The sequence below is a fragment of the Poecilia mexicana genome, unplaced genomic scaffold (assembly GCF_051168715.1).
Source record: "Poecilia mexicana isolate PSO_F unplaced genomic scaffold, ASM5116871v1 scaffold_6, whole genome shotgun sequence".
NCBI classification, from domain to species: domain Eukaryota; kingdom Metazoa; phylum Chordata; class Actinopteri; order Cyprinodontiformes; family Poeciliidae; genus Poecilia; species Poecilia mexicana.
In genome coordinates this window covers 10,607,685-10,631,782 of record NW_028263375.1, presented here as the reverse complement: position 1 = coordinate 10,631,782, position 24,098 = coordinate 10,607,685, and the positions used below count along the sequence as shown (strand labels likewise).

The window sequence follows — 24,098 nt, the reverse complement described above, 5'->3', positions numbered from 1 at the left end:
ATTTTGGCTAATGGGTTCATAAAACAGCATTAGCATAAACAGCCGTGACGTTTTTGAGAAGGGTGGTTGTAACAGGACGGTAAAAGTCTGATTTAATCTCGACCCCCTGTTAGACTAACGGCGATACGGTGATATACTGCACAGCTGTGAGTGTAATAAAAAGTTAGCGGGCAGTGTGGGACGACAGACTGTGTCATGTTGCATCAGCCTCAGCATCATGCATAAGATCTGCATTGCACGTCTCCCCATGCCGTTCTTTTCAAAGCCACAATGTTGGACAAACTCAGTGTAGCAATCCCATTGTTGCCTGAGCAAGTGCTTCAAATTAAAATCAGATTTCTCACTTTCCTGATATTTTCAACTTGTAAATGGCTTGAATGTTGTTTACTCTTGTAAACCCTGCTGCTGCCCGGCTGCACATCATCACTAAAATCGGCCCTTGGGCCACAAAGCCCATCCTGCCCCTATGGAAGTCAGCTGATGCGGCGCTGTGACTTTCTGGCTTGGTGAACCAAGGGAGTAACAGAGCCTGGCTGACTTCTACCCTTCACAAAACACCCGGAGTTGACAAAAATTAAAATTAAAAGCAATAATGGCTTTTAAAAACAGCATCCTAAGTTCATCTTTGTGATGACATTACTGACTTTTTCTCTGTGGAATTATTCATTTGTATTTAAATACTAGATTGCCATCAGAGTGCAAACATGAAAAGAAACAGCAAAGTAATTAAAAAAAGTAATTATGAATAATTTATTGTCTTTTCTTTAGCTCATACCCTCCCAGTCACTGATTGCTGATATGCATAGTACAATAAAACAAGAGTTATCACAGAATTATTTATTTATTTTACTTTACACTCATATCTTTGTGCAACACCAAGCACAAAATCAACTGCAATGTAACTAGACACCAAAGGAGGCTGGTTAACAGCCTAAAATTTATACTAAAAAAATACCACCATGAACAAAACGGCACCCCAGGCAGGACTCACAACAACATCACTGAACTAGAAGCATTATGACACATCAAATAGTGGATTTTGGCACTCAAGAATCTTGTTCCGATTGTGTAATTGTGCACTTCAGTTTGGTGGTGACGAGCTGACCAGAGTCACAACATATTTCAAAATGCCTCTCTCCGACTCTTGTGTTTGTTTTACTGCAAGAAGTTCAAAAGGATTCCGCCTGCAATCCTTTGAGTGCACAGAAAACACACCACAAGACTGGAGAGTCAAGATTTCACTGTTTACTTGTGCAAATGCACGTCTGAAGGCTATTTGAGCATGGGCCAACTCCGAGGGCAAATAGACTCCAAGAGTGAGTGGCCAAACATTGAAATATCACCCAATGTCCAGGCTTTCGGAGTGCATAATTTGTTGCCTTTTATGACTCATTGCGAGTATGGGTCGCTCCTCCCCGAACCCCGAGAGCCATAATCAATGAGAACAGTTTCAGGGCGGTTTGGCATTAATCAATGAATGTTGTGTAAATGAAACGTGATCCGTGGATGTAAACAAAGGGGGACTGGCAATAGTATATGAGTGCATTTTCCACAAAAAGGCACATTTCTGCTCCGTAGGCCAGGCCAATCAGAATTGCATTGCTTGGACGAGTCAGTCCAATCTGGTGTGTCTCGGCTCCACTGGGTCCAAATCTGAGCTCCGCCGGCTCACACCCGTGCATGCACAATTGCTTGAATTCAATTCATTGTGCTCCTCCAGCTGCACAAATTCAGGCCGCTGCCAGGGCAAACGGCGAATGATAAGCCTGTGACCCCGGCAAAGTTCCACAACTGGTGGAGGTGTCGAGATAAAGCCGCAAAAAGCAGGTCATGCAGGTAATTTGGAAAAAGAATGTCAAAAATAGACAAAAACAGCCAAAAAGTCTCCCCGCATTCTTATTTGTGTTCATACCGGGTACGCTCAGTCGGAAGCAAATACTCCGCTTATAAATCAAAAGCCACAGATTCCATATGACTTGGCACTGTGCATTTATTTTGTATTTGTTGGGTTTTCTTATGTTGTCTTTCCCTCCTCCCTGGGTTCATTACCGTCTGCTGCCTGCTCCTTCCTCTCCTCAGTCAATTCTCTGCACTCTTTCCATCATATTCTCAGCTGGTGCTCAAAATTGTGAGAATGGGGACCTCTGATCCATCAGCAGTGGATTCTCCGAGCAATTCATTAAGAGGCGCTGCCTTGTTTTCCTTGACAGATGCACATTACCAGAAGAAAACTCGCAATGAGCCGGAGTCATTACAGAGTGGAAGAAAGACTCCACAGCTATCTTTTACAAAGACGAATGACAGGCAATGTCAGTTGTAATGGCGGTAAGGTGAAGATTTCAAGTTAAGTGTGTGAACCCCAGCAAAATGTCAATATTTGTCTGCATAATGTTTGCAAAGAAATCTGAAATTTTGTTGTGCCGCTTTAGCAACAACAAAAACTTGATACAGCATAACTGCGTGCTCAAGTCATGTGGGCTCTGCAGCATTTTTCTTACCAAGAAGATAATCTTAAAATATTGATGTTTTCTTGTCTTACTGAAGAGCAAAGTTTGCTTATGTACCTGCTGAATACATATGTAAGAGATGATAAATAAAGATTCCAAGTGCTCTGTGATTTTTTTACATCCTGGATACATGTAGTGCCAAATACCAAATGCCCAAATTTTCTTTTTGTGTGTGTGTGTAAATTTTGAAAACTTTTCTGCGCTTCACTTCATATTTATGCAGTAGTTTTTGGTGACCAAGCACATGGATCACCAAAAAAAAAAAACATACTTTGAAGTTTGTGGCTGCAACATGACAAAATTTAGAAAGTTAGTATTAATACTGAACGTATTAAGATGGTGTTAATAAAGAGAAATTGCTATTTGAAAACAACTGTGTCGATAAATCCAACGAAATTACTTCTTTGTTGCAATAAATTTAGTTAAATTTCCTGATGAAAATCTGTTGTGAGCAAATTCACAACATTCATTATCTGCAACAAGCCACACAGAGACAACTATGACTCCATCGACTCCTATTCAAAACAGATGCTGCAGAACAATACCTCTCTGGCTCATCATCCACATATTGTGTGTAATTTCTACTCAGTCGTGATGCACATCCACAAGCTGCTAATGGAAGAGAGTAAAGCAAGGGCACGCAGTGTGCTAGCTGCCTTCTCTGACACTTTGACCTCACAGAGTCAGAAGCGAACCCGCTGCCTCGACCACAGGGAAGACACGCCGGGACGGCTGTTCATTCATTAATTAAGGCCACATTTATACAGGAAATAACTCCATAGAGGGGGATTCTTGTCATGGTTTATGGTTTTGTGTATATGTCTGGGGTAGATTTAAACAGCTTAAAACTACCATGTTACTGATTTTTGTCTCTTTTTTTATTCTTTTCTGCTCATGTCTTGTTTTATGTCCTCCAATACCCTTTCAGATTACTACTTGGATTTCAGATTTTTGCCTTCCTGACTTGCAGGACTCTTGGATTTTAACCTTGTGTTCCTCACCTTCCCCGTTCGCCTGCATTTGGTTCCTCCCTTTTAAATTGTTGTGACTAAACATATTACACCTGAATGAGCCAAAGGAAAAGAAAAATTGTCCATTCCCTCGCTGATCACCACTGAAGTGGGATATAAGGAAATGAAAGCCAGGAGAGAGGAACGAGGGAGAAAGGCTCAGTCAGCCAAGTCGAAGAGATGGCACTCATATAGCCCAATCTGTCAGTCTGAGTACCTTGCCAAATACAGGGTGCCTCACACAGCATCACACTATTTTCTTTCTTCTGCTAAATACTAAGAGGCTGCTGCTACACACACAAACAGAGAAATTAATGCTCTAACAACCAGCATACACACCAAGTCATGGAACATGGTGTACCAAAGCAAACATGTTACACTGAATATATCAACACTCATTACTTTTGTCAGTGAGCAGCTCAGATTCATACCCTCCAGACCGCAACTTCAGTTCTGCTGTATTAACTGGACGAGATGCTCTGATCAGGCTTTTCTTGGCTGATACCCGTTTCCAGCTTCCTTCACTCTGACCTTTAAATCATGATTCTAACATATTCTGATTTTTCTTTTTTTTTTTTTTTTTTTTATTCTATTAGGACTATCACATAAAAAAGAGAGGGGGGGTGAAACTCTGCTGCAGAAGTTTATTAATATTTCTGGATTCAAAAAAAAAAAAAAGAATTACAAGATTATGCATTCATATTATATTTAACTCAAATCATTTATTTTAGTTGATGCGTTTCAAGGCCCAATCACTCACCTCAGTCACACCACAGCCATTCTTACTGGTAACATTTTGAAAACCAGTTTGACTGAATGCCCATTTGGGGTATAGTTCACAGTTAAACTGCCACGTTGGGGCAACGTCCAAAGCCTCTAACCGACTGTGTTGATTTCAGGGAGCTAATTAGGTGTGGTAACAGACCAGAATCTCATTTTCAGGTCCAAGAGCAAAGAAGGGTCCACTGGAACAGAGGTAGTGGTCCAGTTTTCGGGTGGTAATGAACAGTAGAGGGAGGTGTGCAGACACTCATGTTGAAATATTTTTAGTTTTAGGAAGTTATAAACATAAACTATTGTATCAAAGTCGCATCATGGTTATGTTGTAATATACATTAATGTACACATCTAAGTTATATTTTTGGTGACATGGATGGATTAGAAATGCAAGAATGGGTAAGAAGCTACTCTGAGTTCAGATAAACATTTCTTTTTTGGTAAGCTGAGCCAATTGAGGGAGATTTTACAAAAAATGCTCTTATATGGTGCTGTGATTTCACCGACACTTCATGCTGAAGGCTTTTTCTACATTTCTTGAATTCATAAAACTGTAGCTTGAAGACAGCAGTGCTTTTGATGGCAGGTGAGCTGCATGGCCATCCAAAGGACACAGAGTCCTAAAATAGTCTTTTCCACCCCAGAGAACACAGCGGTTCGAGTTGCCCCAGCTCTTCCCTGCTTCACTTTCCACCATAGACGGTTTTTAACCTGATTTTTTTTTTTGTCTCATCACCTGTTTATTGTTACCGTTTGTGTGAAGCTGCAATGACATGAGACTGCTCCACTTTTGATTGTTTTAGCCAGTAGTTACTTTCAGAACAAATAACAGCAGTGGAGTATAAAGTGGCAATTGCACTGAATTAGTTTGTGACAGTGTTTTAGTAAAAATGTTTGAATATTGTAAATGTCTTTTTATAACATCTGAGGAAGAGTCCAGGTGGGTGCTGCTGCAGAGATTCTGAGATATTCTTATATGTTTTCTTACATTAACCTAGACTGAGGTCCCACATCCAACAACTATTGGTTGCTATTTCTTTTAATATATTCTTTACAACTAATTACACCAAGTTTGACTCTAGAGATGCAGTGAGAAATTGGCTGGTGAGTAAAATCAGACCAAACTTGACTAGCGATTGGATGAGTCTGGAAAATAAAATGAATCTGATATTTTTCCACTAAGTTAATGCACCAAAACTAAAAGCTACCATGTCATGCTGTGAACAGTTTGAACACAAGGATTTCAGTCATTTTAAAATGAACTCTGGTTCATTTCCTCTAGGAAATGAACCAGAACCAGTGCACTAGGATGCAGACAAAAACAAGGGCAGGGCAGGCCGTTGTACCATTTTCCTCAGTTCGAACACACTTTCTTGTTGATGTCTCATATTTAGTACTAAACAAAGTTAATTTCAAGTATTTGCCTGTAATTCAATTTCTTCTTTTTCCAGGAACACAAAAAAATAGATTGGGAAATGTGAACATGTCTGCAGAAATACCTGCACATTTCCTGGATGGTTCTATTTTTTACATGCAAGTGTAAATTTCACTTCTTTCAGAAGACACTCGAGTAGAAAAGCACTTCCAGAGAGGGGTTCAGCTCCATGTGCTCTTTGTGTCTCCACTCTCTCAGTAACATTGTCTATTCAGAATATGCATGATTAAACTCGGTGGCCTGAACCATTTTTTTTAACAAAGCTGCCACTGTACACATGTAAGAAATCATTATGCTTAGGAGATTAATCACACACGGAACATTTGCAGATAATTTGCTGGGTATCATGAACCGGATGTGATTGTGTGACCGTTGGAGGTTCAATGCAAGGATTAGTGGCGAGCCTGACGTGCTGGAAAAAAGAAAATGCCTAAGATCCATGCAGCAAGAAAATTGGGTTTAAGCTTCTTTAAAGCAACAAGAGCTGGACATGATCTCAGAGGTCAAGCATGGGGTGACTTCTATGCAGATGGATCACACCCTGTCATGACTTTATGCTTAATGCTCTTTAGAGATATGTCAGAGCACCAGAGTAACCTCAGATGTTGTGCATCACTCCATTGGTGCTCCAAAACACTATGGCAACAGCTCACAAGCATAATCTCTCTTGGGCGTGAACTGTAAACAAAGCTGATATGTTTGAAGAGACAAGAGATTTTACTTCTAAGGTGGCATCATGCACGAGTAAGTGGATAAAAAAAAATATTACTAAAATGACAAACACCAAGCAAAATAACAGCAAGGCTTCAGGTTGGGATTAGAAGCCTCTTCTTCTTCCCCCCTTTACTTTTAGGGTACAGAAGAGGGGGACGTACAACCGGAGCTACAACTGTTCATCGTCAAAACACATTCGCTTTAATGTGGCACGTACTGACAGTTGCACCTGCAATGAGACGGTGGAGGTCACTGAAGGCAACGTGAAGAATAGAGAGCATAATGGAAAAACACCGTGAGAGCTAGACGTGGAAACACTCACTGAGCACGCACGCACATCCTTTAGCCATAAACAGGACAAATGTACCACAGCTGCCTCTGATTCCAGTCAGACATAATGAGAGTTAGACATTAAACCATATCAGGAGAGAAGGGTTGATATACACCTGAAGCATCCATTGGCACTGAAAATATGCAAAAACAAAACTTTTATCTGTTGTTTCAGTGAATATAAACACTGCCCTCCAAAACCAACATTCAAATCCCAAGAACCGTTTTTCATTTTTATATCCAACAACACACACTTCAATGTATATTATGGTAAATATATGTCATATGCTAGCACAAAGCATGTATAACTGTGAGGTAGAAAAAAAATTTAAAGTACACATATGTATTTAGCCCCCTCTAATTAGTTTGATTAGTAATTAGAGACTATGTTTAATTTAATCTCAGTCTAATGACATAATGTTAGAGATCATTAGTGAATCAACAAGATTTTAAGACCAAGGAACACAGCAGATGGGTCAGGGATGAAGCTGCGGAGGCAGGGTAAGGTGATAAAACAATATCCACAGCAAGGCCTGTCACCATAGCACATTTTTCTAAAGTCATTGTGATAAACGATAATACAAGCTCTCAAAGGCCAATAAACCTCAACTTCTAACAAGCATTTAACGCTGGAGACATCTTAGATAGCCAAAATAGATAAACAAAACAATCGAAACAATAAATACAATGGATACTGAAGTCTTTGTAAACAAAATTGCACTTCAAAAAAGGGGCTAGTTGCAACAAATGAACCAGACTGAAGCCTTTTGTCATCCGATCTTTAGCAGAAAGAAGGAAAGACACGAGAAACACAAACAATCATGCAAATGGAACTGATCAAACTCTTTTTCAATTTATCATGCAATTAATGGATTTATTACTTATCGCAGCTGTCTGATCTGCAGCTTTAAACATAACAGGAAGCTCTGTTTAATCCATCGGCTGCTAATGGAGAGTTTATGGCAGCCCGGTAAACTTATCAAGACATGGCCGTCTGCCTAAACCTACAGGTCCGCTAAGGAGAAGCAGCCAGGAGGCCAACAGTAACTCTGGAGGAACTGCATCAATCCACAGATCTGGTGGGAAAATCTCTTCATGCCCCACATAGTTTCTGCTATGAAAAAGCAGAAATTACAGTTTAACACTCAAAGAAACGATGTTAGAGGCTGAAATACGCTTCAGACTGATTCACCGTCCAGTGGCACAGTGTCCCATAAACATGCAATAAGAGCTAACGTGGACGACTTAGACAAAAGATTCAATTAAGAAACTGACCTAACACTTTTCACAGATGCTCTAAATTCAATCTGATTATATGGCATAAAAAAATTAACATGTTAGTATTTAGAAGGCTCTTTAAGCAACTTTAAAAAGGAAAGGAATATTTAAAGAATGACTGAGTTATGTCTTTTAAGGAGTTGTTTGGCTTACCAGTATGTGTGAGGGAAAAAAACTACTATATCTTGTTGTGGATTTATATTCCTGCTGATTAAATTTTCTAAAAATATATTAATTTTGTTTTAAGTAAGTTTGTGTATGGCATTAAGTTTCTTCAGCTTTTTATCCCTCACCCTCCCCATCCTAAACCAAACCAGTCGGCTGTCACCAGCCCATCACTAATTCCTGTACTGGCCGTCCATCTCTGCACTTTTGCATTTCCACACACTCCGACACACACATACACACACAGGGCCTCTTATCCTCTGTGTGACCTTGACTTGCTAGCACTCCAGGGCTTGTTCTTTGCTTATCCTGTCCTCCCGTCTCACTTGTTCTCTCCATCTTTCCCCCACCCCAGTTCACCCCCACTCTATTGTACACCCGTCTAGCTTTTCCTGTCTATAACTCCTCCTGTGGCTAGCTAATGTTAACCACCGCAATCCTTTTTCTCCTTCTCCCTGAGACTCACAGGAGAAAGGGAATGGAAGATGGCAGAGAAAGGAGAAGTGAAGGACCTCCCCCTTCCCCTTGAGTCAGCTGAGCGAGAATACTATAAAAATAACTCCAGTACTAAGACACTGTATCAACAAGTCTGCTGTTAGGATGGAGGCTTCTTTCTACTAGTTCACTTTTTGATATGTCACAACAGCAAATCACTTTTGTTTTGTTTAGTTTTTATTGGGGTGAGGTTATGGGCTAGTCCATCGTAATGTAGTGCGTCATTCTGAAGTGAAAGGAAAAGGAAACATTTTCAAACTTTTTTAGATGACAATTATGACTTGGATGTGTATTTAGCCTCCCCTGGTCAATGCTTGAAATAAGCTCGTTTTGCTGCATCTCCAGCTGCAAGATTAATGGGGAATCTCTCTGTTCTCAGCTTTACATAGACAATAAGGGTTTTGCTATTTTTTTCTATGTAGAGGATTACCAAACTAGATTTCAAGTCTCTAGTGACCTCCTGACAGGTCAGCCAAGTCCTTGCAGTCTCTTTAAAAGCATTGCTCTGTTCAGAACTGAGCAATGCTTGTAACACAGTGATGGTGTCCTCTCTATTCACTGCAGCGGTATTTCGTGGATGATGTGTAGCATTAGTTATCCGCCAAATATTGTGTTTTGCATGCAGATCAGGACTTTTAATTCTGGCCTGATCTGCCCAGAGCATCTTGTGCCAAACTGCAAGCAGGATTTATTATGGCTTTTTTTCACTGATTGCTTTATTTTTGCCTACTAATGCTTTCCTAGACTGGCTATTACGGTTTAGGTATCGTGGTGGATTTGCAGTTGTCCCATAACCTCACCGTTTTTACATGATGCACAGAAAAGATGGATTTCTGCTGTGATTGAATTACACTCATGTGGACTACTTGCTAATCAGGTGACCTCTGCAGGCGATGCTGCAATGGATTATAATGTTGGTGTAGGTCACACTTTTCATGCTTTTAATTGGAAGAAATATAAAAAAATAAATCCTACATTGTGTTTGTTACAGAAAATATCAATTTCACACAACTCAGTGCTGATCTATGACAGAAAATCTAAATAAAATCCATTGAGATTTGTGTTTTCACATAATGGAATGTGAAAATGTAGTGAAAGGCACTGTATTACATGAATAGGGAAAAAGACGTTTAGCTTGTATTTCCTTTATCTAATGACTGATTCCAGCATGCAGCAGTGTAAAAAGCTTCCACTTCTTCCATAGCAACTAGTGGAACTTGGTACAAATGCAATTCAGTTTTCTTGTGCGGTGCTTTTTACTCGATTCAAACTTTGATTAGACTTTGCTCTAATCAGGTGACTGGCTTCCTGTCTCCACCAGGGGGGGCCGACAAACACAGCAGGTTCAACCCACGTTTCATTGCAGGTGTTCCTACAAAAGCATCTAATTGCACTCTTTTGCAGCCTGTTCCTCTGACTCTTGCGATCCTTGAGATTTTCCCTGTGGTTTTAGCTCACAGCGCACATCTGCAACCTTAACTGGAGCCATTAGCCATTCAATCAAGGTGAATAAACGTAAGATCAAATGATGGTGTCCACTGAATGCCAAAATGTTTTGTTTTCTGTGCCAGTTTATGTTCCTTTTATAGCCAAGTGTATCTGTTGTGATTGTGTTCCCCATTTTAATGCTCACAGGGGTGAATGTGTTGTGTTTAATCCAGGCTTTGAATCTGATATTAATGCAGCAAGCTGACAGGACAACAGGGTGGCTCACAGCTGCTTTGTGCTGTTAAGAATTTAATTCAGGGAGTCATGAATTAAGATCTCGGCTAATCCTTTAAAGTTTTGATCAAAGAAAATGAGACTTGTTGAGCCCAGCTGCCAGGCCAAGTACCTTTTTCTCTTGCCATCCAGCTCTGTTTCAATTCATCTTGCCCTAAGAGGCGTGGACGTTACAACACTGCTGGAGCAATTGCCCCCAAATAATTTCCCATCGCACATTAGTAAAACAGCCATGAAGTAGAGGGACATCATCAATTTCTACAGGGCAATAATAACAAAGAGGTTAGGCTGACACTTATACTTCATACCACGTTAAAGACGCCCCAGAAATCCACTCAGTTTTCCATTTCATTTCCTCTACAGTAAAAATCCTTTGATGCTCACTGCCAATTTACAGGAACCAGAAAGGAGATAGTGTAAAATCCCGGGGCGCATTGAAGACCTTCTAATTAAGACGTAAGTTCCTGCCGTATCCACAGGTTTGACTGTCTAAAACATACTGCATGTTCAACTGGATTCATTAAAGCCAATTAGAGTCCAACGTTGCTACATGAACCTTTTATTTTACTTTGGTACATTTTAATTATATAGCACCGATTCGAAACAAATGTCACCTGAAGGTATTTTTGAAAGACAAACCGATCCAGCTCATATCCAGCTATAATCCAGTTCAGTTTAAAATTATGTTAGTAACTTTATCATGGACAGAAAAACATTTAAACATGGCTAAAGACGGAAGAATGACTACTACTCCGTTAGCCAGGAGTACTTTCTTTGTAACAGAGTACACAGTGTTAATATAAGACACATTTCCATCGATGATTCACAGCTGGAGAGACAAAACTAAACAACCACACTGAGCCAGGAGTACTTTTAAATCTCAATAACTAAGTTCTTCCATGAAAGAAACATGGTTAAAGATAGAAGCAATCAGCCAGAAATACTTTCTGTGGGAAGGGACAATAAATAGAGCAAAAAAAAAAGTTGATGGAAGAGCAGCTCTTTCAATGATGAGTAATGCAACACAAAACAAGGAGTTAATGGCAGCAATAGCTGCATAAAGTAGTTGTGCAGGAAAGAAACACAGTTAAAGAAATAATCACTGAGCTAGTAGTACTTTCCATAGGAAGGAAAAATAATGAGAGTATACAAATATAATGGCAGCAATTGCTCAGTCAATGACTCTCTACAGGACAGAAATAGAGCTAAACACAGAAACAGTGGAACCTCGGGTCTCTTCTAAAGAAAAAGAAAAAACAGACAGCTCACATTAAGTATTCCTTATAGCATCTATCTGCTGCATAATATTTTCCTAGTTGCACATAAGTCAGAAATGCCAAAATAAACAAACAGCTTCCACCTCTTGCTCTCTCTAGCACAGCTCATGCATGCCAAACATAAGTCATTTAGACTGCTGGCCTTGACCAGAAGTTTGGACTCAGGCCCAAAACCAAATAAAGTATCAACCTAAATCAATAGCGAAACTGTTGGTGTTACAACATATCATATTCAAGCCGTATATGCTGCCAGATTCAATGCAAGACCACACAGCAAATAAAGCTAAGGCAAATTTACAAGATAAAAAGACAAAAAAATGAAGCTCTGCATCGAGTTGCTGCTCTCAGATAGAAACAGTATTGAGTTTTGTCTCCACTAAGCTCCACTCTATTTTGGAGTAAAACAAAAGTCACCAGAAAAAAAAAACCCGCAGCCACCGTATCTTGTGATTTTCTCCAAAACCCAGCCTTGTTCCATCAGTGGTTAAACGCATTAAAGGCTAAAGTTGCTTACCTATGAACCATAGTTCATTAAAACCCATCAACAAACGAAGTCCGATATTTCTAACCTTGTGGCATTTTGGCAAGTAAATACCACTGCCGTTTAGGTGGAAATTAGCCCTCCGCTGCCAGAATCCTTCCTGTGATGGCAGCATTGCAGTCATTTCACAAACAGGCAGGCACAGAGTTCTGGTTATGTATGGGGCGGCGACGTTTCCTGCACTCTCACTTTCACGCACGCAGGGGGGTTTTAAAATGGAAAAACGCCGGCTATCATGGAAAGCGACACAGAAAACCAGTGCACAGCTGACCTGTGCTGTTGAATTCCAGTAAATATTGATTTGATCAAATAAAATCTTTGCCAGTTAGGTCCATTCATTCTTTAATTTTCCATACCCACTTAATCCTGCAGGGTCACCTGGGGACTGGTGAGTGCCTTCTGTGGTCAATGGGTGAAAGTAAGGGTAGAATGAAGAAGGTGGGCCCTGAATAGTTTTCCAACCAGGACAATTTAAAATAACATTTTTAAAACAGACTACATAATTCTCATCATAATTGTTGAATGTTTTCTCAAGAGTATAAATGATAACCCATTTCACGATCAGACTGAATGAATTATAGGACGCTACGATATCCTGTTCATTCCCATCATTCCACGAATTGTAATTTACCGTTTTTGCTAAGAACAGCGTTGGACGGGCAACACATCATGTCAGACTTTTAAGCTTAAAAATGACCAACCTGTTTGACCAAACTCCCCTCTAATCCTCTGTCATTGATGTGTCAGTGGTAGACCTTTCTCCTCTCCCTTCAATCCACCTTGAAACACAGCATGAATTCAAAGGACACAGCAGCGCAGCGAGGGAAATACCTACCGATGTGAACCAACTAAAAACATCAGCAGAACCCCGAGTTCTCCTCATAGTTCACAAAAAAGCAGCCTGTTTTAGCACATAATGAATAACCATCAGAGCCAACAGTTTGTAAAAGGCAAATTTGAAAAATGCTTCATCCTTCAATTGATCCATTCACGTAAACCAAGTTCTTGGCCGATTTTAAAGAGAGAATTGCTTTGCAAGGCCAAAAACACAACAGTTACTGCCAAAAACTGCTGCAGGATGAAGGAAGAGCAGTACAAATGGAGGGTAAATTGGTACACTTGCAAACCAGAGACAGGGTGTGCTGTGGTGGCCCTGTGGTTAAGCACAACCCACATATGGAGGTCTTAGTCCTCAATGTGGCCGTCGCAGGTTCGATTCCTGACCTTTGCCACATGTCTTCCCCTTCTCTTATTTCCCACTTTCCTGTCAATTAACTATCAAATAAAGGCCACTAGAGCCAATAAAACCTTTAAAAAAAATAAGCAGAGACACATGAAGGATTTGATGCAAAGAGCTGGCATGTCTAGTACCAGCACCAAAAATACTGGGATTGGGCAGCTGCAGAAGTGTCTGGCAGTAAGTCTTAATAGGGAATAGGTCAAGTAAAGTTTGTGTTGCAAAGTGCAATCAAGGTGCTTTCCATATTTGACCTAGCCCCATAAAGAACTATTAAGGTGAGTCCTTTAAACTTTACAACTTGTTTCTATGTCTGAGACTCTTATTTTGAAGAAAGGAAGTCGTTCTTGAATTGTCTTGGTGTTTTGACAGTTTTGTTTAACAAAGATTTTCCATCAGGATGGTTGACAACACAGAAAGCATCAATGAGGCCCCTGCTACTTTTAAATCGTTTGTGCAATGCCACTTAGCAAGAAAGGAAAACATTGACAGACAAAATAAACACCATTTGTAAGCAACCGCATGCCAACTAACCGAAAGTTAGCGATTGCTTCAGGGCTTCCTGCTTCTGCTGGATTAAAGAGCCAATTTCACCGTTTTTAAATGTGGTTGAGGCTGCATTTATTGACAGCATTTCCAGAACTTGATGGGGTCGTATTGTAGGTTTGAATGAGGTCTTGTGGTTGCATCGTGCAATTGACAGGCATATGGGCTGCATGGATGACACAGTTTAACTCTTATATGTCGAAATGGGGTCCAACTAACCCCACACACGCAAAACCTGTATCATTTTCTATAGACCTCTACGTTTGCCTCAGTCCTCACACACACAAGGGTTAAGAGGAAACACACGTGGGTGCCCTTTAAATGCCCAACACTGGGTCATAATAATATGTGTTCCGCTCCTTGACCATAACACCTTCAAATCGCACTATTCTTTCACTTACTGTGTATTTTTAGTGGCTGAGATGCTGAATCTCACAGTGTTGGGATCATTGGGATGAAGGAAAAGAAAAACAGAGTGGGCTAATCATAATCAATATCTTCATCATAGTATCCCAATCACACGTTTCCCTGATATTGTGCCATTCTAGTTCAATCCAGCTTTAACTGAAATCAATAGTTTTTGTCTTGTCAGACAGAAAACATAAACAGCACAAGTTGTCATGATGTGTGCTTTGATGGTGGACCCAAATGCAGAAAGGCAAAGATGTCAAGTAAATGAAGAATACTTAATGCAAAGAATGATGGGACCACAGGGAACCAGAGCAAAACAAAAACCGTAAATTGAAGGCAAAAAATCCAGCAGTGGAAAACAGGGAAGAAACGAAGAGTGAGAGGAAGAGAAGTGTTTAAGTACTGAGAGAGTGAATGAGGAACAATGGAGCTGAGCTGATTGGCTAACTGATTGCAGGTGTGGTGCTGATTGTAGCAGAAGGCAGGGTGAGGAGAGAGAGAGAGAGAGAGAGAGAGAGAGAGAGAGAGAGAGAGAGAGAGAGAGAGAGAGAGAAAATACACAGGGACTGGGAAATAAATCTTTAGATTCTAAAGATTTACTAAACCTAAGAAACAATTAGAGTAACAAGGAACAACTAAAGAGAAAAAATAAACTAGAATCACTAAGAAGGACTTAACTAAAAGAAAATAAACAAAAAAGAGACTAAGGAACACAGATTAATAAAAAACCTCAACTCAACTCAGGACACAAAACAAGTATTTTGTTCAATAAAGCCTTCCATTGTGGCCACAACCTTGACTGTTTTATTTGTTTTACTCTATTTTCAATTTTTTTATTGTTCAAAAAAGGGAAATGATAAACCTGAAAATATCTACTGAGCTCAGAAATGAACAGAGAGTTGCAGCTATTTTCTCACAAAGTGTTTTTGGAAAGCAGGAAACCAGAAGCAAGCTTGGCCATTTTTCAAGTCTAAATGCCGGGAAAGACTCTAGGGGTGCATTAGTGCAATGATTTGTTTTTTTCAGCTAAAATTTTTAATAATCCCAATTTAACAATGTCAGCAAACTTTGTTGTTTGTTCCTAAGAACTACATAACAACAGAGAGAGAGAGAGTCAACTTATTAAAGAGAAAATTAAGGTTTACTGAAAATGACAAAACTGCAACATAGACATTTATAGAAACAAAAAACGCTGCCTCCAGCTTTAGCTGCAAATCCACCAGCGGATGTCAATAAAGATTGTTTGATGAGGTGGAAATAACTCCACTTCTAAAAGACTGTGTGTAAAAGATACATCCATTGTAATGTAACCCACTCAGCTATGGGATACACTGTGAATGCGTCAGTCAAAGAGAAGCTATTGTCTCCAGCTTCATTGAGTGGTTCTCTCTGAATGAAACAAGGATAAATAAATCTCTCTCGGTTCTGAAGAAACTTTTACCATTACAATCAAATGCTCAAACTCATGAAATAACTCTGGATGTATTTATATTCTGACAAGCAACTATACCGACCTTGACCAGAGAGCTTAAGGTGTCAACTTTTAGTCTTCTGAATAAACACAGATGTAAAGAAAAAAAAACTAAATATGGGATACGTAGCAGCATCAAGATTTTGTTAATTTAAGCCAAAAATTTAATGCAGAATCAATTTATCAACAGCCTTTGTGGTGTGTTGACTCATGCTGATGAGGATAACATAAAGTCTCACCAGAGTGATACTTTAGGACTTGTGTGGATGTCAGAGTTGTGCCAAATGACTGGTCTGAACAAAACTTCACATAACTTTACTTTAGGTCACTCCAGTATTGGCTTTTGTAATCAGACCAGCTTAGAGAGATTGCATAGTCAGCAGATTAAGTAACAATAGTTAGCCAGCTTTTCCTTAACTTGGCTTCCAGAAGTGAAGTACTTGGAAGTCACGTATGCTTTTCTTGCTCTTTGAATGCTTCTGAACTAATAAAAAGCCCACTTTTTTTTTAGTAAATGGATCCACAAACATAAGTTTCTCTCCTGCATTTTCTTCGATTTCTGCAAAAATATTCCCACAGTGCTAAAAGTCATTCAATGGAATCAAGATTCATTATACGTAGAGGAAGTAAAACAGCTAGAGAGCCTTTGCAGAAACAACAACCTGGTGCTCAACATGAACAAAAAAAGGAGATCATTATCGACTTCCAGAGGTCACAGCCTGAGTTCACAACCGGCAACCTCAGCAACAGTGAATTAGAAAGAGTTGATAACGCAGAGTTCCAAAAAAACCTGCAGATCTCTGATGACCCCACCTGGTTGAAGAACACCACTGGGACTGTGAAGCACTCAGCAGAGACTGCGCTTTTAAAGAAAACTGAAATAAACATCACTCCCTGACAGCATCATCATAACCTTCTACAGAGCTGTGATTGGTTGTTGTGATGTAATGCATTTCAGCTGCTGTAAGTGCGGCAAGCTCTCACTAGTCTAGCCCCTCAAACCTCTTTCGGATGCGACACGTTTCTTCTAGAAAAAAGAGGTCTTGAATCCAATAGTCATTCTTCAGTCTTTACTGAATCCAAAAGGAAATAAAAATAACAAATAGAAAGTGACGGTCAAAAGACTGTGTTCCTCTAATGGTGGCAGACTATATAGTGAGCATGCTCTAATCTTTCATAAACTAATTAGACAAAACAACCAATCAAAAGGCAACACGCAACAAGCTCAAGCACAATACAACCACAGATACCCATCTCTTTCAAACAGCAGAGCAAAAAAAAATCAAACTCACGCCAAAACAAAACAACATTCTGTACCAAGCTCCAAAAATGTACATATGCCTCCTACAGCTGCAATATGGTGGACAAGTGGGCCCAACAGAAGACAGTGAGGGGAGCTGACTGACTGAGAACACGCAAACTCCATACCGAAAGACCCCAGGCCGGGATTCAAATCCGGGACTGTCTTGCTGCAAGGACACAGTGCTACCATCTGCTCCACTGTGCAGCACTGCATCAGATAAATGATTTTTAAATATTTCTTTCTCACCCGAGTTTTACAACTGCTCAGTCAGACTGAAATTAAAAGGTTTAGATATTTAATATGAGCCCTATTGTGGGCAACCTGGCCACTTCCCTTCACCAGGTCAGTTACTTACAGGTTTTTAAAGCAAACCGTACTGGCTTGATTGGAGAAGAGTGGAAACTTAAACTTGGGAGAGCCGATCAAAAGCAGAAACAGTGTTCGCAATTTAAAAGTCGTGTTTTTAAATTAGGCTTATCCCCCAGAGGAGCACATCTGGAGTCACTGCAGTCTGTTAAATACAAGAACCTGAGGCTCATCGCAAATGGACAATAATGGGTTAGAAAAACACAGCCTGGTCCAATAAGTCGTGATTTCAGCTGCAACATTCATAAACCAATTAGTTATATGAATGTTAAGTAAGAATTAGGTATAAACAACATAAAAGCACAGGTCTATCTGGTGTTGGGGGGTATACTGGGGACAATGAGTGTTTGATCACTGTTTAATCGCCACAGGCTACCCGAGTATCATTGTGGACCAAATCCATCCCTTTATGAACACAGTGTGCTGATGGCTGCCTGCAACAGGATAGCGCACAGAGGCACAAGGCTCAAATCCTCTCAAACTGACATCTCGAATGTGACGATGAGTTTCACTGTACTCCAGCAGCCTCCACAGTCACCAGGTCCCAATGGGATAACCACTGGGATGTGACGGAACGGGACGCACAGCCAGCAAATCCGCAGATGTGTGATGGTGTCAATAAGGACGACAATTATTCTGACAGCTTGTTGAATTTATGCTGCGAAGAATTATACCAGTACTCAACTCTGGACCTCAAGAAGCGACGGATTAGTGTTTTTGCTGTCTTTAATGTAATTGTCTTTACCTTTATGTTCTTGTAAAGTAAAGACAGAAAGACAACAGAAAACGTCAAAGAGTGTCTGGCTTGTTTGGGGCTGTAATCCTGGTTCTGTGAGCTGCCACCACCATCACCATCTCACGGATCTGCAGCTGCTGCTGCTGCTGCTGCCCTCTCACACTTCCCCGTACAGTAGTCACGGTGTTGTGGTCCGTGTGAGATCACATCTCACACCACACAAAAAAACGGCTCCTCCCACTCCACCTTTTGCGCCCTCTTTCACCACCCTCACCTCCTCGACTGGTCCCCAGTAGCAGCAGGTGTTATTCCCGTACAACCTGAAGATTTGGGTGGTAATTAGCGTTACCTCTCAGCCCGGGGGAGTTATTTATGCTTCGTGGGGAGCAGCAGGGGACGAGAGTGGAGTGCGTTTCTGAGCAGCAGTGGAGAGAGGGGAATCACGCCTCAAAAACACGTGGGAGAGATTACTCAAATATTCCTCCTTTGTACCCTTCTTTACCCCTCTCGCTGCGGCACGGTTGTCTCTCCTTACAAGCATTAAGCTGCAGCCGACTCCGTTTGTATTTTTTTTTTTTTTTTTTGCAGGATGCTGCAGAGCGCGGAAGATAATAACCTATTTAGACCGGGGTTTTTCTTCCCAGCTCAAGGCTTTGACCTTGTGCTACGTTACCCTTAATGCCCACAACATTAAATAAGCGCACAAATCCAGCCGGTGCACACTTGCAAAATTCGTGCACGACTAAAGTGGATGTGCCCACAACAGGTTCGCAATTGATCGGTTTAGTAAAGCAGCAGAAAACAGGATCGGGCGTACAGATATGCATCCTCCTAGGAGGCAATTAACTGCACCGATATTACATAATGACAGCCCACACTTTTCAGCAACATCCCCTGTCCGCGCAGAAAGGACGAGGCTTCCCAGTACGCGCCACATTAAAGGGGAGGATGTGTGACAGAACATTCCCACCTTTTTTTTTTTTTTTTTTGGTGTCACCTCCAGCAGAGGAGGCGCGTTAAGCAATGGAACACCTTGAAACTGTCAGGACGCTCTCCCAGCACAGAGTGGCAGTTCTTGACAGGATCTCCTTACCTTTGCTGCTGTCCTCTTCCCTGTTCAGATACATGGCTGTGTGACTTCACTCCCGGCCGAACACAATGGCGTTTTGTCTCAGTTGTCTGTTAGTATCACTCCTGTTTCTTTCTTTCTTTCTTTCTTTCTGATTGCGTGCGCCGTGAACTCCGCCGATGTGATTTGTAGTAGTAGGTGTTTATTGTTTTGCTGCTGCTCAGCTGCCTCTCCTCTCCTCCTAGTGGATAGGTAGGCTAACCAGTCCGAGACTCTCACTATACTCCCTCCCTCTCTCCTCTCCTCTCTCGCTGCCTCCTTCTCTCTCTGACTTAGAGGACAAAATGGGGAGAGTGACTTTTGCAGCTGCGTAAAGTCTCCAGTGCTTCCTTTCTCTGCTGCTGCTGAATATTATTGTTGGTTTTCTTTTTTGTTGTTGTTGTTTTGTGCGTTATGTTAAATACAACCTGGAGTCGCAGCTTGTTGATTGGGTTCAAGCCTAATTTGAAATATCTTCACTTGTGTTAGAAAGCATCCTTTGAAGGAGTAAAATTATAAAAACCGGTGGCGTTTCTTGACATTGACGATATGGACGACCACCCAGGGCAGCATAGACCAGGGGGGCGGAAGGAGTGGTTAAAGCTATATCCAATTGAACCTGTGTTCTCCATTGGTAATTTGGAAGCCTGGTCTCATAACCTGTTCAGTTTCAGGTATATGTGTTTCACCAGTTTTGCCTTCCTGTCATTCCACGATCCTGCTGCTGGAATAACAAGCAGTGGAAAATGTCTAGTGAACTTTTGAGAACTTTCCAGAGACTTCACATAAATGTATTAGCTTTCCAGGAGTTGGGGGGGGGGGGGTTGGGAAATATTCCAAAGTGGAAACTCTTAATGACTATCGGATGAAATTACTGGAGTTAATTGAAAATTAAAGTGGTTTACACAAATTGCATCATATTTAAATTAACATTTATAACTTAATTTTTTTTCATTAATTCTAATACATTTTTGTTAATTCAACTATTAAATTATTAAATTTTTGTTATCAGATGTCCCTACATTTGTCGTTTTACAACATTTTTAGGAGTATATTATAGTTTTATTTAAGGACCAAATCAAAATAAAACCTTAGTCAGTTCATTACTGGTCATTTTTTTAATACACTCATAAAATATTAAAATCTAAATTTCATCAGAAAACCAACATAGACATGAATGAATAGCTAATAAAGCTAAATTCTGTTATTACTGAAACTCTGCTATTGCAGCATGTTTCAATATTCACCATTTTATTTAATTACTATGTCAAACTGGCCTTTCAGCACCATGGACAGCAGCACCTCAGAGTTCAGATTAAAAAATGGATGTCTTCTGATGAAAATGTGTGTGTGTGTGTGTGTGTGTGTGTGTGTGTGTGTGTGTGTGTGTGTGTGTGTGTGTGTGTGTGTGTGTGTGCGTGTGTGTGTGTGTGTGTGTGTGTCCTATTTACCTTTCTGATCATTTTTCTGTTTTCTTACACCAGGATACTTTTGCAATGTGTGTTTATTTGTTTTCTGCTCTTTACCCATAACTCTCTGCAGGGGCTCAAACTCCAAATAATAATCTCGCATTTTCAACGTAAATCAAAAGGGAAATAACAACTGGAAGATAATATTATTAAAGACACTGGTGACTACGAGGTAGAACAGTTATGTTGCCACACAGCTAGAAGATCCAGGATTTTTATTACACCACTTGCGCATGTTTTCCCTGTCTAATATACAATAAAATCCTGTATATAAGGTGCTCTGAGTTTGAGCATGCGTTGTTATTGTGTGTCTCTGTGTTATAGACTGGCGACCTCTCCTCCACTGACCGCATGAGGAAGACAACAGCCCCCATGTGACCCTGCAAGACTCAAGTGGTTAACAAAAGAGGATGGAGAGATAAAGAAACTAGCATGTAATGTAAATATTACATCTTTGAACAATAATGTGTTTGTAAAAATCTAAATGTTTTAACATGTTTCTAAAAAAAAACTGCAGACTAAATACACATTTTAAAACTAATAAATACTTTACATTAGTGGCTCAGTAAAAATGTAAGTAGTCGTAAAGTGAAAACATCCATTTAAAAACATGGATGGAGTTTTTCCACTATGATATCGTTTGGTTATTGTTGCAACAGCAAAACCTGAGTCATTCTAATGGTTCAGTTAGAGAACCCCTCGGGAGGTCTTGCGTTTTCGCTTCATGTTGAGACCTGTTACGCACTTCCACCTGCTTTTTGTCTGCAGCCCTGCAAAAAAGTAAGAGACCACTACATTTTTTTTTTTTTCAGAAATAAGGGATAAAATGTCACCCAACAGCAAGATGGAAGACTGGTGGAGAGCCACATTGATAAATAGTCGTAGTTTTATATAATTTACCCATAGTCTACTGTAAGGAAACATCTGCCAGTAAACATCTACCAGCAGGAGGTTGATTAGAGTTTGTTTGGTTTTGACGGGGATCTAAATACGTCAAATTTCAGAACATTATATGGGACCAAACACTACAATGAAATTAAATGGAAATGTAACAAAATGTTTTCAGAGAATATGTAGTGAATTAAAAGTGTTGTGTAACTTTTATTAATATTGTGCACAATAATTAATTAAAGTACTGAAACACCTAGAAGAATAAATTGATATTCAGTGTTTTAAGTGTGTAGGTATGAAACAGCAGTAGGAGTGAGAGAAATAGCAACACGTAGGTACAAAATGTTAAAATGAGCAACCAATCTGGTGCTTGCCACCACACAAGAAACATGTGATTAAAAATCCCGGTTATTCCACCAGATATAAATTTTTAACTATTAGAGTTAAAATATTTAATAAGTTAGCTTAAAAAAATGAATATGAACTAGATTTGTCTGTCTGAAAACTCCATATCTTTTTCTTGTCATTTGTCTTGTCACTAGTTTCTGGAAAAAGGAGTTTACTTAAACACATGTCTGCAAATAGTTAAATCAGAGAAACAAATAATTTTGTTATGATCCCTTATCTTGTCTTATCTTCTGTATATATTCACATCTACTGTGTTCCTGCATGCACAACACTGTCCTGCATGCAGAAACACAGGTGCATGGAGGTGGACAGATCAGGAACTCCCAGAAAGGAAGTAACCATCACTTTTTGGTGCAAAGGGAAATAGTTGCTTTTCACCTCCACCAAGAATACGCTACAAGAATGAGATGCAGATTATTTAAGCCCTCGGTATCCAGGCGGTCTTACATCACGCTCAGGCAGACTTCTGGAAGTGGAGGAGGACTGATTTGCCCCTGACCTTGACACAGTCCCAGAAAAAGCCAGTTATAGGAAGCAATTTAAAACAATTTCTTTAATTATTTTTTTCCCTTCATGTTCTCTGAGCAAATTACCAATTTGTAATGGAACTTCTTGGTGGAGAGAGCGAGAGACATGGAGAATTGGAGAATAAATGGGATGAGGCATGACAGTTATTAAAAACCTCAGCAAAAAGGATGTCTCACTACTTTTGCCACTTGTTAAAACAGATGTTGTGTAATAAATCTATAACATTAAACTCAGTAGAGATCCCAAAACGACTTCTGACACTTTGACATAAATCTGCACATTTTTCCCTGTGAAGCTCACGAAACAGAGGGCCGATATCCCATTCAATAATGTGGCTCCTGTGATATCGCAGATTAAAAACTCAATAGGATATGAGTAAATCAGCGCCGTTGATGGAAATGCTTTTAACAGTTTCCCTGCATTTTATCAATAGAGCCGAAAAAGTCATTTACCCCGAGCATCCTGTAGTGATTTTCATTTGATCATACTCTGCCGTGCACTGAGCTCTCCGTGCTATTTGCACTCCGCTGAGCATCTTTCCCCGCTGGTCGGGCAGAATTCTCAGCAGACTAATTTGACCGCACTCGGTTCCCAGATCCTCCCCTCCCGCCCAGCCCCTCGCTGCCAGCAACATTGTGCCTGTCACTGATGCATCTGTCTCCACTGGTATCTATAAATACCACCTTCAAAAATCTGATTCCCATTGATTTAGTGACCTATATACACATCAGCACCATCCCCTCACTTCCTCCAGTCCCTCTGCTGCTTCTCCACCTCTTGCTTCCTGCTTCTCCTCCATCACTCAGCTCAACTTAACTGCCTCTCCCTTCCTCCTCCACTTGCCACCGAGAGCAAGAAAGGGCTAATAATAGTTCACGGTGGAAGCTTAAGTCATGACACATGAAAAGGATTTTGAGTGTGCACAGGAACAGTGGCTTGCTGCTCATTTCCAGATTTCAAAGTCTCGTTGAGCCTTCCTCTAATCTCTCTTTCTCTCTCTGGTGAGTGAGTTTGAGTGTGAGCGAGTAAACACTGGAGTAGATGGTCTGACGAAAGGTGTCTCTCAATATGAAATCTGACTCTAACCGAAATGAGGAAGACAGAAACGCAGAGAGAGACTGCAGGGTGGGTGCGTGCGTGTGCGTGCGTGCAGGGTTACATGAAAGTACTATGATGTAATAATGCTGCAGGGATGTGCAAAATAGCACTCTGCAAGCTAACACCACGAACCAATGCTGGATAAATAAATAAATAAATAAAACAGGATTAAAAATGAATGAGCACCCCCTCTTATGAGATCTGTTAAGTCAAAAACCAAACATGAGGTGGAAAGCAAATTTTTGTGCATATTTTAAGTTTTTAGACAGGCTTAA

At 40.3% G+C, this 24,098-nt stretch overlaps 1 protein-coding gene across 1 annotated transcript in view; it reads right to left on the bottom strand.

The window, feature by feature from the left end:
* The window catches only part of LOC148158649 (synaptotagmin-7-like), an 83,388-nt gene extending 63,272 nt beyond the window's left edge, over positions 1–20,116 (bottom strand). The window contains exon 1 of the mRNA XM_088006239.1: positions 19,415–20,116. Within this exon, the coding sequence (XP_087862365.1) occupies positions 19,415–19,448 (34 nt within the window). The 5' untranslated portion in view covers positions 19,449–20,116. The remainder of the gene's footprint in view (positions 1–19,414) is intronic.
* Positions 20,117–24,098: the final 3,982 nt, after the last annotated feature.